Raw genomic sequence first — 18,556 nt, 5'->3', positions numbered from 1 at the left:
TTTTGGCAATGTGTATGTATGTATTTGTAGATGATATATAAGCAAGCAGTTGTGTATTTGCACATCCAGCACACTTGGAGGAACAATAGAATTCATTTGGACTAATTTTCCCGACAAATGTGAGTCCAGAGTGCAATATTTGTGATTCACTTTTGGTGTCCATTAACTTTAGAAAATATGTATATTTTTATCTACTGAGTGCACTACTCAATTCACTAGTGAGCTTCACCACTGGGTTGCAGCTGGTTTAAAGTTTTCCTACTGCTTGCTCCAGCTGGAAACAACGCTAATGAGATCCTTGAGGCCTGAGTTGTAAGTCTGAGGTCTATGGTGAAATTGCAGACTGCACACACAAGCATTCTGAAAAACAAAGAAAAAACAAAGAAAAAAAAACCAACTTTCACACCGGCATCAGTTGAGATTCACAAGGACTGATCTTGAAGGGAGGATTAGCCAAATTTAAATCAGGTAGGGCTTGTGATTGTGCTGACTGGAGACCCATCATCTATGCTCCTAAATGACGCTTTTGAGATTGCATTGGAATATGAAATCGCTGTTTGAACTCCACACAGACTCTTTACCAAAGCCTGCTCAAATATGATAAGACTACAAGCAGACTAGCGGACCTGAAAGCAGAAAGCTTTTGGGTCAAAAGAAGTCTCGATACAAATGCATATTATGCAAATTCATATGCAGATATCTGTTTATAGAGATAAACTGGATGGTTACTGTATAAACTGGAAATTACTGAAGTATTCCTCTGACTCTAACAGCATGATATCAGTGTTTTCGAATATTCACTGAGTCATGACTGTAAACACTTTTGACTCAAATTTCATCAATTGGATTCAAAGGATTTGGGGTTCAAAGACGTGATACCCACCACTATGTTCTTCCTTGGCTCATACATCATACATCACATGCACTCTTAATCACATATTCTGTCTTATTATCTTGCCAGCAGAGAAAGAACTAAAGCACACAGTGTATTCCTATATTTATGCATGTGTGTATGTGTTAGTAAGCTGAAGTGAGAATGTGACAGATTCAACGTGCCCACTGCACACGTTGCCTTTGGACAGCCTCTATTCTATTCTGCCCATTTAACACGGTCCCAACGCTTCACAGCTTGGATACTGTCAGTCAGCTGGAGTGATACTACACAAGTAAAGTGTTACTAAACAGAGATGTGTTTTAGTACTAGGGAGAACCTGGAGGGAGGTGTGGAGGAGGAGGAGGTGTTGGAGTTTGTTAATGTGAGCACTGTTGAAAGAAAAGCCCTCTAACCCTCTCCTGTGTGTGACAGACACCACAAAAGCTCTGGCATCATATCTTAAATATGGGCTTGTTCTCACTCTAGTTTAATCTGGAATTTCTGCATTCTTGCTCCGAAAAGCACTCTCTGATGAATGAATGTCTGTCTACTTGGTTTTGTTCAGTTTATTGGAATTATCATAGCTGTGTTATCAATGTAAACACAACATCTCTAAACTACCGTTTAATCCCGATGATGCTCTACCATCCTTATTGGAACAGCAGTTCCAACCAATTTTTTGCTGCATTTCAATGTTGGGGAGGAAGCAAAGTAAGCAGTGATGCACAGGCCTGTGTCTCCCTGGTTATCTCCTCCAGCTCTTCTTGGGGGAATACGAGGGTGATCCCTAGCCAGCTGCAATGCATAATCTCTCCAGCATTTCCTGGGTCTTCCCTGGTGTTTCCTCACAGTTGCATGTGCCCAGTTGGATATGCCTCTTGGGTACCACTTGGGCATCCCAGTGAGGTGCTGAACCACCTCAGCTCTTTTCGATGCAGAGGAACCGCAGCTCCTTTCTGACCTTCTAATAAATGGTCTCTCCTGGTCTTATCACGGTCTCTGCCTTTGCCTGTAACTGTATCCCAGATTGCTGCTATGCTTCCTGCGAGTGGTGAGCCTACAGCAGGTTGGACCCATGTGGCTTATTATGTGCAGAGTCCTTTCCCAGCCCTTGCTTCGGGGTAGTGCCACAACATTCATTCACCAGGCAATGTTGATATGTGCCAAGATGTTGTCTTCATAGGACTATTTTGAATTACACTTAGTCTGACCCCTCACCCAGGACCGATTTACCTTGTGGGCCAAGGTGCCCCTGACAACATAGTTACTGGGCCTCTCATAAAGTCCTATGCTCATTTTTGATCTCTGATGAAGTGATGGAGAACCTAAAACCAGCCCTGAGATAAATGCCAAAAACAAGACCCCTGGTAGATCCCTGGTAGCTTAAATAATCAAAAATCAAAATACAGGTTTAAAAATCCAGTCCTTAACTATACACCACAAAGAGAAATTCAAATGAATTTGAATTGATTCTTTTTGTCTCTAATTCCATTTTGTGGAAAAACTACAAAATGCACACCAGTATCTGGGAATTGTTTTTTTCATTTCACTCGAAACCACAACATCTCAGTCTCCTGCCTCTATGGCGATTTCCAATTTTTCCTTCAAACGTCAATACTGCAGTGCCAGACGACAGCAAGTGATACTGCTGTTTGGAGCCCCAGATGCTGTCATCACTGTCTGACTGCAGAAGGACCCACCCTGTCTCCATCCCAGGTGTCACAGATGGATGTAAACTGCGAAAGCCTCTGCGCCTTCGTATAGTTTAATAAATTCAGTTCAGTCTCCGTAAGAACAGAGACCCCACCCACAGAAAAAAACACAACAAAAATAAAAATCTGACTGTGAATATACCAGCTAACTGTGTTATAAAACAATATTTTTTGAAAATGTGACATTTGAGATATTTCTTAGTTCCTTTATATGAAAATAGATGGAAAGCTATTACAATAATACCACATTAATGCCAAGGATATGATAAAATGAGTGATGCTCTACAAGAACAACAGATGATGAATTGCTGTGCTGAAACAATATGCCAGTCAAGCTCCCTCCTGCTTTAATAACAGCATTCACAGCAGATGAAACTAAGATGAGCAGACAGATGCCACCGTACAAAACCACAAGAGCCACAGGGTCCACTTTTTTATTTTTTTGCCCTCATCTCCATGCCGGATAAAAAGAACAAAGCTGGTAAAAGTACTCCTTAGAAATCCATTAGACGCATATATCTCTGCCGTAGCTGTCTAAAACACAGCTACACATACACACATTTGTGTATATGTTTTTATATCCTCTTAGTCAGACAGGCTGCAGTACTTTATGCCAGCCTAAAGCATCTGACTCACACCACAGTCAGCTCAGGATCTGTGACAGAAGAGTCAAAAACAAGCATGAAGGTAAAAGGGCGGGAAATAAGGAGATTACATAAGCGTCTGCCTGAATGTCCAGATGTTGAAGTGAAATTAATGGCTGCAATTTTAGAAATCGAGGCAAGACGTGCAGGGAGGGATTAAAGCCTAAATGCATACTTAAACAAAATCAAGGTGGAGATTTTCTTCATACCTGTGGTGCACTATGTACGTGATGATGGAGGCGAAGAGGCAGAGCAACATGACCGCCGTGCAGGCATACACGACCGGGTGCAAAAACTCCCCAGGGTATGGGGGGAAAGACAGCACCTTCTTCAGATCCTGAGGCAGAAAAAAAAGAGAGACAGAGGAAAATAATGGGGATCAGACAAAAAGTCATCATAAACACAGTATCCAAAAAGAAAAAAAGAAACTATCAAGAACAAGAGCCAGGCCTGCACAGTCACAGCATGAGGAGCTCTCTATATGCATAAGCATAGTATGCTGCGCTGACGAGATATGCAGCCAAAATATAAATGAATGTCAAGGAAATGTCTTTGAGTTAGAATGCGGTCCAAATCAGCATAAAAGAGTAACAACCCTGTCGAGGGAACATTCTTCCTCCTGCATTTACATTTTGCATTTCAGGCATTTAGCTGTCACTTAGCCGGAGCAACTGAATGCAACAATAGCATCCTTGTCTGCCAACATAAAAAGAAAACCCAAACAAAAATGGATAGGAGCCAGGCAAACAGAAAAAAAAGGAAAGAGGGAAAAAAGAAGTCATTTGTTGTGTTTCTAAAAGACGGTAATGCTATCACACATTCATTAAGCCCTTATCAACATCACAGTCGATTTGCTCGGAAATTTATTTACATATGTTTTACAATCTGCAAGACAAACTTCTTCCATATTTGCGGCACACATGGCGACAAAAAATTCCCAGACTTCAGACGCATTTTTAATGCTTCCATTTTATCGCTGCATGTGAACGGTTCGGATCTGCTGTGCACAGATAAAAGAGACAGCTTTAAAGTCGGCCCACTCGACTCTCGTGCGCTGGACTGCCCTCGCTTTGTGCCACGGGCAGGTGTGGAGCCAACGGTGGCGTCATGATTTAGGCTCCATCTTCTTGACGTTGCTAAATAAAGCACACCTTATCTCCATAACCCGCCGGCTCAATGTGAGGTTGTGTCTGCGAGAGTGATCCACAGACACGCTGTCTGACTGCATCATTGTCTCTATGAGTAGCCAAGTGGGATATTCCCTCTCTCTCTCCCTGGTTGTCTAGACGCAGATGAGCCTGTTGGGGCCTCTGTGGGGTCTCGACCAGCACGAAGCATATTTTAAACACAGCTGTAATGCAGTGGCCAGAGTTAAAATGAAGGGTTTGCAGGGCAGGACGTTGATGCGATAGACACGGCTCAATCGATCAATCTAATAAAGCTTTTCATGTGTGTTTAAGGAGGCAAAGGGAAAGACTGGAAGTCATCTGTTCAAGCTTCAAATTGCAATGTAACCTTTAAATGTGTTTTCTTTTCAGCTACAAGGTGCCACTGCGCCTATAAAAAACAACAACAAAATGAATTCTCTTCAAGGCAGTCACTGATCTGCAAACAATGCTTCCAGCATTTCGGCTATGTTGGATCTCTCTCGGTCTTCTCCTGACCACCTGCATATTAGTTATATTCCAAAACAGCAATCTTTTAGCTTGAATTATTATATCTTAGGGAAGATGATGAAGTAACACCTGTATCTGGTGGATGGGAAGGCAGTGAGCAGCAATGATGTGCGATTTGATATTACAGTAGAAATTAGCATTGATAGTCTGACCATGGGGAATGTATTGATGGCGCACAACACCACATGCCAAAGTAAATAACCAGCATACTCTTGGTGGCATGGGTTTGGACATTGCAAGCTTTTCCACTGATGGTTTCTATGTGTGCTGTGGTCCAAGCAACCAATGATCATAGTCAGCATGACAGTTTGGTCAGCCTGACACAGAATCTGATGTTTGAGATCCATGGTGAAATCATCAAATGTGGAACTGGCAATGATCACTATGACTACCAGGGAGACATCCGTGCACCCACAGGAGGACTGCAGAGGTGATGCATCTCAGCACGATGCAACAGCTTTGACACACCAGACTATTTGTTACACGTAACGATCTGAGAAATCTTCCTCGTAAACTGTTTGGAAAAACGCCATGCCTTCAAAACATAGATAACGGGTGATGACAGGGTGAACCATCTTCCTGTTATTGTTACAGTCATATTAAAGACCCACAAGAAATGGAACATAAGAGGAGAAAGCGGTGCAGCGTTGCAGAATTTAACTTATTACACCATCAGTGTAGCAACCATTCAAATGTTGTAAGATAATTCTCGGTGTCTTTCTAACGAAGACCGTGAACAAAAGTTTAAAAAAACTTTCCAATTAGGGCTGGGCCATATTATACCGTTCACGGTAATACCGGTACAATGCTGGGCAATGATAAGAAAATGAATTATCGCGATAGAATATGGGTAGAACGCGCATGCGCATTGACGAAAAAGCATGGCATAACGGAGAATGAGAATGGGGAAAGCAGATTGTTGAGTGAAACGGATGAACCAGAATTAGATTGTAAAAATGGTGCAACTTAACTGGTTTGGTGTTTGTCCGTCAGATACACAACAAAGCACATTTTTTTTGTAGAACATGCAAGCGGGCCGTCGTTATTGCCGTATTTGTCGGACTAAGGTGCTCGTAAATTTGGGAGTAATCTGGGTCCTAAACTCCGTCCTTTAAGGTCCCGAAGTCAAACGAACATCACTGAGAGTTAAAAACTGTCTAAATTCTTCCATCTTTAATAAAACGATCAGCGTTGCTGCTTTACCAGGTGTAACTATGATGTTTAACACCCAGGCATGAAAACAGAATTCATTACATTTAACAGAGTTAGAAGTTAGCAGGAAGTTAGCGGAAGTTAGCTCGCTAGTTTTGCTAGTTACCTAAGCATGATATAGCATGTTCTGACTGAGAGATTTCTGAAAAAAATCTAACGTACAGCTCTACTATCACTTCCAACATAATTTTTTTTTTTTTTTGAATACGCTTTATTGACACTTCCAACATAAATGAAGACAGGAAGCTACACAGCAGTGACGTTTGTAGGGTTACTGAAGTTGGGCTAGCTGGTATATAATGATGTGCTACGTGATCGCTAGCGACACAGCTATGTTAGCATAACATAAACAGAAAAGCTGGAGGATGAACGCTAACACTTTTCCATTCGATAAAAGTTAACGTGAAGGTTCCTGATGGTTAGAGACAGATGCAATCGCATGCCAGGATGCTCTAAACAGACCAAACTTCAGTCAGGAGAACAACTGAGATAATCCATCCACAATATGAGGTTAGTCATTAATATACTGCAACAACATTGGAATAGAGCAGCTGTGATAGAATACAGCATTAACGAATCAATGGTACAGAAGTAGAGGAAGCAAGAAGAATGAGTTGAATAAAGTTTGATTTATCTGACTGCTTTGTTTCGCTTAATGTGCCTAATAATCCCGTGCACCTTGTGGTCCGAAAAATACATATTTGACTTTTTTATTTGGCACACTGCAGTTTAATGTAGCAAAGCACCTCTTTTTAACCTCAGTGGATATTATACATGGTTATGCTCAGGATATGTCAGCCCATTTCTACTGGAAATGCCTTTTGGTTAAACTTTCAGCAAGGAATTTGCATTTGCACTGTTAAATGTTTATATAGCTTTAATGCACATTAAAAAAAACAGCTGCTTGTTTAAGTAAAATAAATGGATGGTGTTTTTTTGCTCTAGTAAAGTTGTGGAGTTGTATTTTGTCTCGCAGAAATTATATCGTCAGTTATATCGTTATCGCAAATTTTCAAATATATATCGTGATATATATTTTTGGCCATATCGCCCTGCTCTATTTCCAATCACTTTCCAAAAATACTTGGCAGGTGGTTGAATAAACCATCTATTGGTACAGCTATAACCTTTTTGGGCAGTAGCTCCGCATAGCTTTACTGGCAATGGCTAAAAGAAGCGGTGGGTGATCATTTTAATCTGCTAAATGGACATCATCTCTCTGTAATCAAGGACTATATTTAGTTTGAAAATCACAAAGAACAATATTATGGTGAATTATACCACAATTATGCCAGAAAAGATGTCAGCATGCCCTTGGACTCAGGGAGACGCCTGAGTTAAAATAGAAATAGAAATAGAAATCTCTTCAGCTGACAGATGTCTCACTATGTTAACTAGCTAGGAGCTAACTTGCTCCATCTGGTGCTATGCATGTAGTGGGTTTATGGGAGGTTTTCACTAAAAGCAGTTGCCTGCCTCTATAGACTCCACTATAGAGCTGTAGCTTAACTGTAACTTGAAAGTCAGGTGATGACTCTCTGCAGGTTTATGAGCGACAATGACAAAAAACATGACATTTTTAAAGAACTGTTTGTTCACAACTCTGAAAAGCAGTGGAAGATACAACAGTGTGACAACTGATCTGACTTTGACATATATGGCTTTGGAGCTTGGAGATTGGACAGTAATGACAAGACGCAGGCATGGAAGGAGAGCTGGAGGAAAGTCTGCCATCAGACCTGAGCAAAGACATACAGAGCAAAGAAAGAACAGAGAGGAAGTGGCCTTTATGGGTGAAAATACAACACGAAGAACGCTTTCCAATTTGTTCACATAATTTGGTAGTTACAGATTTTCATGGAATTATTAAGTTTGAATGACGTCTTTAAGCGATGTCATGGAAGGACAAAACTGGTGTTAATTACAGCTCAATGAATTGATGGTGCTGAAAAGAATCATGGCCCGAAGCATCCAAAATCCTCCTGAAATGAAGCCGCCAATTCAGTAAGCTGATTTATATACTTAAAAAGCAAACAGCGCTTCATATGAGTTTAGATCATGAAAATGAACCCCATGCAAACATAATTTCAACTAAAAAGAAAAATTAAAAAAAAAACATTTCTCTTTGAAATCAGTCTGCATTTGGGAAAAACTGGAAAAAACCTGCCCACACATATTGAGGAGTTAAATGCAATGCTAATCATCACGTGTCACAGTAAGGGCAGCTCCTGTTAAAAGGCTTTAGGTGGAAGTCAAACAGTCTCATGCGAGCCATTATCATCATCATCATCATTTGGCTTATACTACTATATCATGTCAGTCTCTTACCTCCTGAGTCTTTAACCATTTCTCAAACCAGTAAATAAACAGCTACTGAGCTGTTTTTCCCCCACAAAATTCACAAGATGATATGCATGTTGCCATTACGTATTTGAGTAACACACTGATCATACAGTACCTTATTCTAGTACTCTTTTTATCTCTCGAAAGCCAGGCCTGTCATATTTGTTATAGAACAAAATGACTGGATGTGGATCTGAAGTTAGTGATGCTCTCTATGCAGCTACACTTAGCAAAACCTGGAACATATTCACTTCTTTATTGATACATAGCGAGGTGCCAAAACGTATCATAACAGATATGAGGAGGTTGTCGAATGCCGTTTTTATGGGAGAATGAGTTAAACATAAAAACAGGTTATGCATATAACAATGATTGTGTCTTTTACAATGCAATGTTCTGCTGGAGAACCTTGTGTTCTGGTATTCATTCATTGTGTATGTTACACAGGACCTAATCTAAAGTCCCCCCGAGACTCTAATGGCAATTCCACTTTTCAGTGAAGAAATATCCCCACTGACCACAAGACATGTCCATGTCCAGGAACAGTAAAAAACACAGAAAAAGCTCAAAGTGTTAAGCTTCAACATCCCACTTTCTTTGCATAATAACAATCTTGATACAGCAAGGTTCCATCATGATTGACTTCCCAGTTGATCTGCTGCCAACATCTTGGGCCCAGATGGACATATTCAATTCAATTCTATTAGTATATCGCCAAATCACAAAGACAGTCACCTCAAAGCACTTTAAAATGTAGGAAAAGACCCAAAATAATACAAAGAAAACCCCAATAATCAAAGGTCCCTTTTTTGAGCAAGCACTTGGTGACAGCAGAAAGGAAAGACCCCCTTCAAACAGGATGAAATCCCAGCAGACCCTGTCTGTAGGGAAATAGGATAGGACATAACATATAACCCTTATAGAATACAACCAGCGTACCTCCACGTGTATCTGATATGAAGTGATCAGTGTAAATAAACACAGAGGTATAATAGCTAAAAAACATCTACTGACTTGCAACTTAACATTACCTTTAGTGTATTTTCAAATCCTTTACAGCACGCCATTATAAAGAGTTTCAGCATCTTTTCAAGCTTTTGCCATTGTGACACATTTGTCCATTAACACCACGTCAATAATCAAGCAATTTTAGAACCTGCTTAATTTGCTCATTTCTTCCAGCAGCATACGTGAAGATACTTGAAACACATTTAGAAATAGTATTAGTTATGCAAATTGGATATTGATTATTAGCCTCAAAGCCCCGCTAACAGCAGAATGTACCTTTCCCAGCAGCCAGCTAAACTAAGACAGACTAACATCGCCAAGCTGCGCTGTTGACAGAGGAGCTTAAAATCAGGTGCTTCCAAAGCTGAACAAAGGTCTACACAGCTTAACCAGCAGACATAGCATTTGCACACAGGGCATCTTAAGTCAGATTCCTAATACGTAGAAGGCATTTAGTTTTGGTGATGACTGCCAAGAGAGCAATCATATTGTTAATACATTAACGAGAGCAGAAACAACAATTTAGTTAGATGATATACAGTAAATTAATCTGCAGCAATTCTGATCCTTCATTAATCACAATCAAAAACACCCAAATAAAAATGTTTCTAAGACTGCCAAAGTAAGCAGACTTACCGCGCCATGTGGAAAATGGGTGTTTGTATTTTCAGATATTCAATGGATCAAATGCTTAAACGAGATATTCGAAGAATGCTGAAATATTACTATGAAAATGTTCAATAATCTCCAGCCCCACAGGAAAAATCAGACACTAGCAACATCATTTCTCAGAGAATTTTCCAAAATTAATTACAAATCAATTACAACCATTACAAACATCTGTCCTGTGATGCGACAGTGCAAGAGTTAACGTTTGGTTACAGTCGGGAATAGAAAAAGTAAACAAGCAAGCATTATGCAGAAGAGCTGGCGGCTCACAGACAAGCTAAAGAAGGACAGCGGTAGCCTAAAGGAGAAGGAGGCGGCTGGCAGAAGGAAATAGCCTGACTGAAAGTGAAGTAACAGCCCTTCTTCAACAACTACAACAGAGGTACCCTTGAGCAAGGTGCCAACAGTAGAGGAACTGCCATTTTTATAGGGCAGCATAGACTATACAGCGGCGGGGTATGAATGTGAAGAAGGGCAGAGCTGCAACGGAACATGCATGCTCAGCAGAAACCTCCAGTGGACAAATAAAGGTTAAAAAAGACCTTACAGCCCAGAGAGCACGCAGAGACAGAAAATAGAGGGAAAGAAAGGAAGAAGGATGAAGGGAGACGCTCCCTTCAGCAGATGGATCAGCCCAGAGAAAAATGGCGAGGCAGACTACAGGCTGCCCAGAACAAATTGTTCATATGGCTTCTAGAAGCAGTGTTTATGCTCCTGGGGTGGTGTGGGGGCAAACTGCAGAAGCAATTCAGAAGAGATAACTTCAGTGGGGTGAATGCACAATATGCAGTGCTGAGCATTGACTCAAGGGCTATAAAGTTTTTTACCTCTTCTTTTCATTTTTTTCTGTCACTTGGCATTTTCTCATTTATTAGTAACACCGTAAAGAGAATTTTCTATCGTCCTTGCCTCCCAAAGTCTACTACTCCTGAGTTTTACATGCTCTATATTTACGTTATGTATAGATCTTCCTGTCCTGTGCAACAGATGCAGGCTGTGAAGTTGCAATTCCCTTGTTGACCTGGCTGTCATGATGACTGATAGGCTATTGGTGTAGCTCGCAGCGTGCTCTAAACAGCGCTTCCCTATTGTACCATTGCATGCAGAAGCCAATAGCGGGATGTCATCTGGGGACAGCAGCAGCGAGCTTCAAATGTGATTCTTCAACTCCAGTTATTATCATTATTGCTATCATATTACATCACGGCACTGTGGCCACTTTATTACTGTGTCTGTACAGCAGGGCAATGTGACCAGCCCCTCCCTCCCCTGACAGTGCAATTCATTACAGCCAGGCAACTATATTACCATACAGGGCAGCTTAGTTTAGCCTATGCTGGATTAGCAGTGGCATGTTACATCTAAACATGCCTCCATTGTCCCCTAGCCTCTGCAGCTAAAGAGGCCCCTGATCCCCTGTTTATGTTGTAGTTACAACTTTAATCCAGGATCCTCCATCCCTGTGCCAAAATCAGATTACCAGACTCAATTAAACTTGATCCGTAATCTCGATCCAGCACAGCGCAATGCAAGGTTATCAGGCCCGGAAAATATAACTAGGACAAGTACACTGCTGATGTGCGAGACCTTATAAGCTCGGTGTCGTGTTTCATCCCGGGGATTGGGAATAATGCTGAACAACACAACTTGCACTATTATTATTTATTATATCCTCTATTTAACAGCTGAAGGCTGCTGAGAAATTTTTAAGGTCTTTTATTTCTTTTGTTTTTTAAATATCGCCTGGCCAAGGGCGGCAAACGTTGTCAAAAAACATAAACACAAACAATACAAATACGGCTCACACGCCGGAAAATATCAGTTATTTAAGGACCAGAGCAGTTACACAACCAAGAAGGCTGTTTTCTTCATCCTTTAAAACTGACTTTAATTATGCCACAGTATCCAGCTCCTGCAGATTATGCCAAGAGGAAGGGGGGTTGCTTTTCTTTTTGGTCAGTTCTGATCTAACTCGCGGGAAAACAGTAGTAAAGTATTTTAAGAGCACAGGCCATGTGGATTTTAAGTTTTCCAGCATGTATGAACAAGGAACCAGCTCGAGGATGGATTTAGAATGTGAAAACCTGTAGACACAAAGAAAAGGCCATTTATAGAGAACAACCAGTAATAGAAAAAAATAAAGTGATAATGATAGCTTCTTTGGGTATATTCATGAAGTCCACATAAGTGTTTGTTCATTAAACGCTATAAAATGGGAAAAAATAAGTCAACTTTCCTTGCGGCTGGGGTGAAATAGGGTTTAACCCTAAAAAAAAGAAGAAACATTTCATTTCATTAAGCTATGCTTCCTCACCTCCTCTTTACATATGTGACCCAGAAATCAACAGACCCCCCCCCCCACCTTAGCCTTTATGAAGGCTCTTCCAATTCCCTAAGTGCACCTCAAGGAGATAAGGAATGATCAGTTTCAGGGGAGGGGTATGCCAAAGTCTTTTACAGAGTGGTGTGATTTCTAATTGAGTGACACAGTTTAGCGAGCTTTGTATGTTTTGTATGTAAAGAGCAGAGCCACAAGCTATATTTGTCTACACATCTGTTTTTTTGTTTGTTTGTTTTACTGTAAAAAAAATTATGTTTCTTTTTTAACTTCATCCCTTTTGGGGATCACACGAGTAACTAATCATGGTAACAGAAATTTGGACCGCACAGAATTTCACATATCACTGTACAGCTTTGCCCATTCCCAGCTGTAATCACACTGGTGAATGCAAGAATGCACAAACAATTTGGGAAAGAGGCAAGAGCTGAGAGAAAAAAACAAAATTAAAATCCTCTAGTGAACAGCCCGCGGGCTCGCGGCTCACAGCTCCCATCCAAGCACTGTATTTTATCATCCTTGAGTGGCCGTGCCAATGTTGGAACAGAACCTCAGCGAGTGTGCAAATCAAACCTCTGGCTTGCCCATACATACTGAATAACAGAGAGAGAGGGAGACACACACACACACACAGGACAGCAGGCAGGACAGAATGACCTCCGGACTTGTCAGGAAAATGGTCATGCACCATTAACGCGGGTCATCAGTGTTTCGGCCGGTACCTTGTGGCTGTCACTCAGCACATAGCTTTGAGATACGGTCATGCTCGTAATCGGCACTTCGCCCGGTGAATGTTCAACAGTTTCTAACGAGGCCCACTGCGAGGAACGAGTAATCAAATCACGTGGAATCAAGCATGCATCCATCAAATCAACAAGCATTACGAGCTGATGAGGACGCTTGTTCGGAATAAAAAATGAAGCCCACCGTCGTTTGATGCGCACACATATCAGTGGTGCTGTATTTATCTCCTCAAACATCAAGGGGGCATTGTTTCATTAGCATTAATTTCTCCAGAGCCCGAGATTAGAAGTGTTGTATTTAGCTTTAGGCTATTCAAATTCCTATACAGAACTTATTGTAATCGCTGTTCTGCGCAGATATTCAAAGCATGACTATCGAATAAACGAGCCTTGTGCACTGTTCAACCTTGCAAACAGAGAACAAGCTCATAATTCACCAAATCCCCCCCGCCCCCAAGTGGAACAAAGAAATGTGAATACTCAAAGCCTGCTACAAACAGAATGAATCAATATAGACAAAAGTGAAAGCAGGGAGAAGACTGCTTTTTAATATAGGGCAGTTACACTAATCCTTCTCTCTCTGCAGCTTTTATTTATTCAAGCAACAGTTCCTGAGCGTGATGCCTCATTTTGCTCTCATACTGCTAACTTGGCTACTGGTAGCGGCCCAATCTGACCACAAGCTGACTGGTGTTTACCGAGCAGCTCCACTACAACAGTCGGGGATTTAAGACACGTTGTTCCTAAAGGCTCGTGTGCCAGTTTGTGAGAATGAATCACAGTCTAGAATGCACAGTACACATGACACAAGGTATGAAAATTTGTCGCTCATCAGTCTGCACTCACTCCGCTGCAATGCAACGTTTGGAAGCAGCGGACAGGACAATTTGATATGTGGACAGCAGGAGACGGGGATTAAACCGCCCACCCCTGCGATTAATCAACGACCTCTTTTACCTCCTGCGCCGCAGCCACGAGAAAGTAAGTGACGCATTCAAAGTCTGTCAGGCCTTTGCACAAAATATTTCCTTCTCTACAGTTTACACGGTGGTAGATGTGGACGGTTGTATGATTATTACAAAAAAAAACCAATTCACTCTCACAATTAGCACATACGCCACACAGAAAGTCTATTTGCAATCACAGTAGTGTCACCAGCGTGCACGAGGCACTTTAACTTAAAGTAAGACCACAGAAGCATGACGTATGCAGAAATGTTTGGAGCCCCCAAAAACATAAAAACTTTTTAGCCAGAGCCAAATGAAAATCATCAATGCAATGAACTATTTTTTATTCAGTTTTGTTAATTAAGGTTTCATTTGCTCAAACATAATAGACCTCCTTGTTCATGAAATGGATGTAATTAGCTGGAAAACGCATAGATTTATGCCAAAAGAGGCGCCATTGATGCTTCAGTTTTACAGTTTGCAGACTAACTGTAGTCGCACACATAGCCACCCCAACTGTGGTGAAACTGGAACAAGGAAAAACCTTTTTTTGCGTGTTTGTCAGTAAAGAGGAGCAAAGAGGGATAAGAGGGACCTCAGCTCATCACTATATAAACAGCAAACAGCCAGCAATGTCCAACTGTCAGGGACTAAGCAGCCAAGGACCTGCAGGCACAGGTGTCATTTCCAAAATGTGGGTTTTATTATATAATTCATTTCACTTTTATTTATATAGCACCAAATCACAACAAAAGTTAACTCAAAACACTTTATATTGTCAGGTAAAGACCCTAAAATAATACAGAGAAAACAAAAGGACCCCCAATGAGCAAGCACTTTGGTGACAGTGGGAAGGAAAAACCTCAGGCAGACCTGAGCTCAACGAAGGGCATCCATCTGCTGCGACCGAAAAATCAAAACAAAAAAGACCCAGAAAAACACAGAAATAATATAAGAAATACACACTCAGCAAAATAAGCTATTTCTAAGAAAATGTGGGCCCATAAAAGAAGTCAACTAAAAACAAGAACCGTACTCAAAATTTACACTCAACAAAATGTTAAAACATAACAAACTGACCCAACCCAAATGAGAGACAGCTCAGCCACTGACTGAACTCCAAAAGGGAAACCACAGGGACAATAACTAGGTTTAATACAAAAAAATAACCCAAACATTTCCCCCCATGTGATTACAGCAGATGGTTAAGTCCACTCGGTCAGCCTCTGGACTTAAACAAGCTACACCCTGAGCCTCCGTACATACTGCTATATATATTTCTTATATACTTGCTTGTGCTGTATCTATAATATACTAACAAAACATGTCATATTTTCATAATGTATTGAAACAAATTAACCATATTACGTATATAGAAACCAGCTGTTTGCTGTGTAGCTTCAGTAACTGCCAACTAAAAATGTGAAAATAGGAGTAGAAGAATAAATATCACCCGACTGTGTGGTCATGGACACAACCATCACACCAACCCGTTTAGCTATTAGATTCCAGCCACAAACCCTGCTCCTGAAATAAATGTGAGAGAATCTGTTCCTTCTGTGAACCGTAATCAATAAAAATAAATCTGAGAGGAATTGCTTTAAAATGTGGAGCAAAGAGGCTGCAACGAGACTGCTTTCTCTCTCTGTCTCTCTCTCTCTGAATGTGAATGTATGAGCAAGCCTGAAACTCTGCTCCCCGTGTCTCTCATCATTTTTAGATGTGTGTGTGTGTGTGTGTGTGTGTGTGTAAGAGACGGAGACAGAGAGACAGAGAGAGATGGTTGGTAGGTGTTGTCTTAGAGGGGTGACTCATCTTACAATGGTTACACACTACAGAATGCTCAATGGAAGCCTGCTCACATGTGCACGCACACAGACACACAAGCTTATAGTCACAGGCGAGGACATGAAAGAGCCACATGAGGGCAAAACTAGGCACACAGAAAGAAAAACGTCGGCCCCTCGTACGCACACCCCACTCGTGCTCTGATCTCAGCTCTCTGAGATGGCACGCTGTTCAGCACACTGAGTGGGAGCATACATTACACCGGTCCACACCTCGTTCCTTTGCAGGTTGACGCGTTGAACCAAAGCGTGCCATTTTTTTTCTCTCTCTGTCCTGTAACAATAGATGAGAAGGAGGCCAGGACTCCACAGGTTCTGCACTGTTAACGCTTAAAGACGGCGCGACAGAGGGGGGATGCACATCCAGTCTCTGCAAGCAGCACAATACAAACAGCCTCTCTCTCAACAGAATGCATCGCTCTCTTGCTACAGAGGTCTCAGCGCGTAAATAGGCTTAGGTGTGCCTATGTGGTTCTTATCATGGCAGAGGTGGAGCATTTACAGAGGCTCGCCTTGCACGCGGACATCTGTTGCTGTCCACCATTTTCATGTGCGCTCTCTCTCACTGTCTCTCTGTCTCCACTGCAAACCTCTATCATCCCTTTTTAGTGCTGGCTGACTACATAAAAAGCAACCCTGTAATGTTGGGCTTTTGATGACTCTATTTTCATTGCCATAGAAACCACATTACCACCTCAGGTTCTTCAAATAAAATGCATGTTTGCAGGTAAGGGATCACGCCCCCACCCCCCCTAAACATAAGAGAAAATGAATGGCTTTAGCGTGGTTTTATTTAGTTGCTGCTTTCGGCGTGGTCAGGAAGTGAAACTGACCATTGCCGGTGTGGGTTCTGACTGTGGTGCCATTTAGCACCCTGAGACAGGGGTGCTGAGGGAGAAAACAGATGGGGGATGCTCTTGAGTGAAAGCAGTCAGCTTCGCACAGAAAAAATGTGCGGAGAATATGTTATGTGATGCATCTAACAGAAAACAGCTTGTAGCAGGGACCACAATGAAGAGCTGCGATAGGAGGGATAAGGAGATGAAGAATGATGGCATTATAGAGACAGAAAGCACGGAGACAGATGGAGAGAGAAGGACACCCAGGTAAATCATTATCCCCTTCAGCCTAGGAAGGGACTGTAAGTCTGGCTGGATTTTTCCCTTAGTTTCTTTCCGATTCCATGCATCCTCCTCGCACAGCAAAGCAATTTTCTTCCATTTCTGATTACAGATAGCTCACGGTGATCTCAACCCGGTTCCATTTTACTATCTGACAGTTGCGCTATCTGTGCCATTTACACTTAAGTTGACACTCCATCTCCTCTGATGGCAATTTACATGTTTGCATCTTGTTTGGGCCATTTGTAAGGCAAAGGCAAAGTGTCAGGACAGTGAATGAAGACAGAATTTCAGCTCCTAGATTAGTTTTCACTTTTGATACCAAAGCATATCGCTCAGCAACTCGAATGGGATTTTGGAAAGGCAAATTTTTGAGCAAGCTTTAAGGCTGAAAGCAGCTATTCAAAGGCCCAGCTGCAGATACACATACTCTCAAACATGCTGTATACTTTTTGCACATATCTTAACCCACTGTGACATATGCAAACACGTGGCAACGGTACACTGGAGATATACCCTACGGGCAATTTTTTCCCCTTTAGAGAATTAGACCATATTCATGCAAACATTCTTGTATTGCTGCATCACAGAAATACTATACCAGAGCCCCACTATTCTGGTAATGCCTCTGGGCAGTTAAGAGCACCGAGGCCTTATCTGAATGAATGTGGAGAGAGATCTAAGTAAGTGAGACAGAAAAATCACTGTCGAAAATCACCAATCGAATCTACTGAAAATGGCTTGAAAAAACTGCCAATTTTGCCCAGATCAATAAAAAAAAGCTGTGACATTGTCACTTCATTTATAGCCCGATCCAGACTACCAACACGATCAGCGTCACCAGCTCATTCCAGCGGTAGTGCAAAACTGTCACGCTACTACACATTACTACCTGAGGAAAACAAAATGCACACTTCACTACATTTTTATTCAGATTAGGCCTGTCACCACACAGATCAATAATTCACTATTTTTTCGTACCACAGCAGTTGTTGCATGCCCTGGCTGCTCCAGTCTTCATGCCAAATATTGTTGGGGAGGATGCATTGGAGTGTCAGTGTGTGTGAATGTTAAATAGAAAGCACTAAAGCTTAGAAAAACAAGGTGCTTGTATGAATGAGTGAAGGAATGTTGCATAAAGCACTTTGAGAGCTCAGGTAGAACAGGATAGTCCTAGATAAGAACCAGTTCATTTAAAATTTCATTTCCCATTTGAGAAGACAGGTGTACACATGTTGGAGTGTACTCAGATAAAAGCACATACTGTATGTCTTACACATGCTTATTACACAAAGAAAGAGGCTACCAGCAATGATGAGTGAAAAGCTGATTTGACTAGCAAAGACAGGAAAAAGACAGGAAAAACAAGTGTGTGTATATATATATATATATATATATATATATATATATATATATATATAT

The 18,556-nt window shown here is 41.4% G+C and overlaps 1 protein-coding gene across 1 annotated transcript in view; it reads right to left on the bottom strand.

Moving 5' to 3' along the window:
* Window positions 1–18,556, bottom strand: part of adgra1b (adhesion G protein-coupled receptor A1b) — a 173,380-nt gene that overhangs the window by 26,332 nt on the left and 128,492 nt on the right. The window contains exon 15 of the mRNA XM_084948189.1: window positions 3,440–3,567. Within this exon, the coding sequence (XP_084804315.1) occupies window positions 3,440–3,567 (128 nt within the window). The remainder of the gene's footprint in view (window positions 1–3,439; window positions 3,568–18,556) is intronic.

The sequence above is a fragment of the Perissodus microlepis genome, chromosome 13 (genome assembly GCF_051167445.1).
Source record: "Perissodus microlepis isolate ML-2025 ecotype Zambia chromosome 13, ASM5116744v1, whole genome shotgun sequence".
In the NCBI taxonomy this organism is placed as follows: domain Eukaryota; kingdom Metazoa; phylum Chordata; class Actinopteri; order Cichliformes; family Cichlidae; genus Perissodus; species Perissodus microlepis.
This window is presented reverse-complemented; position numbering and strand designations above follow the sequence as displayed.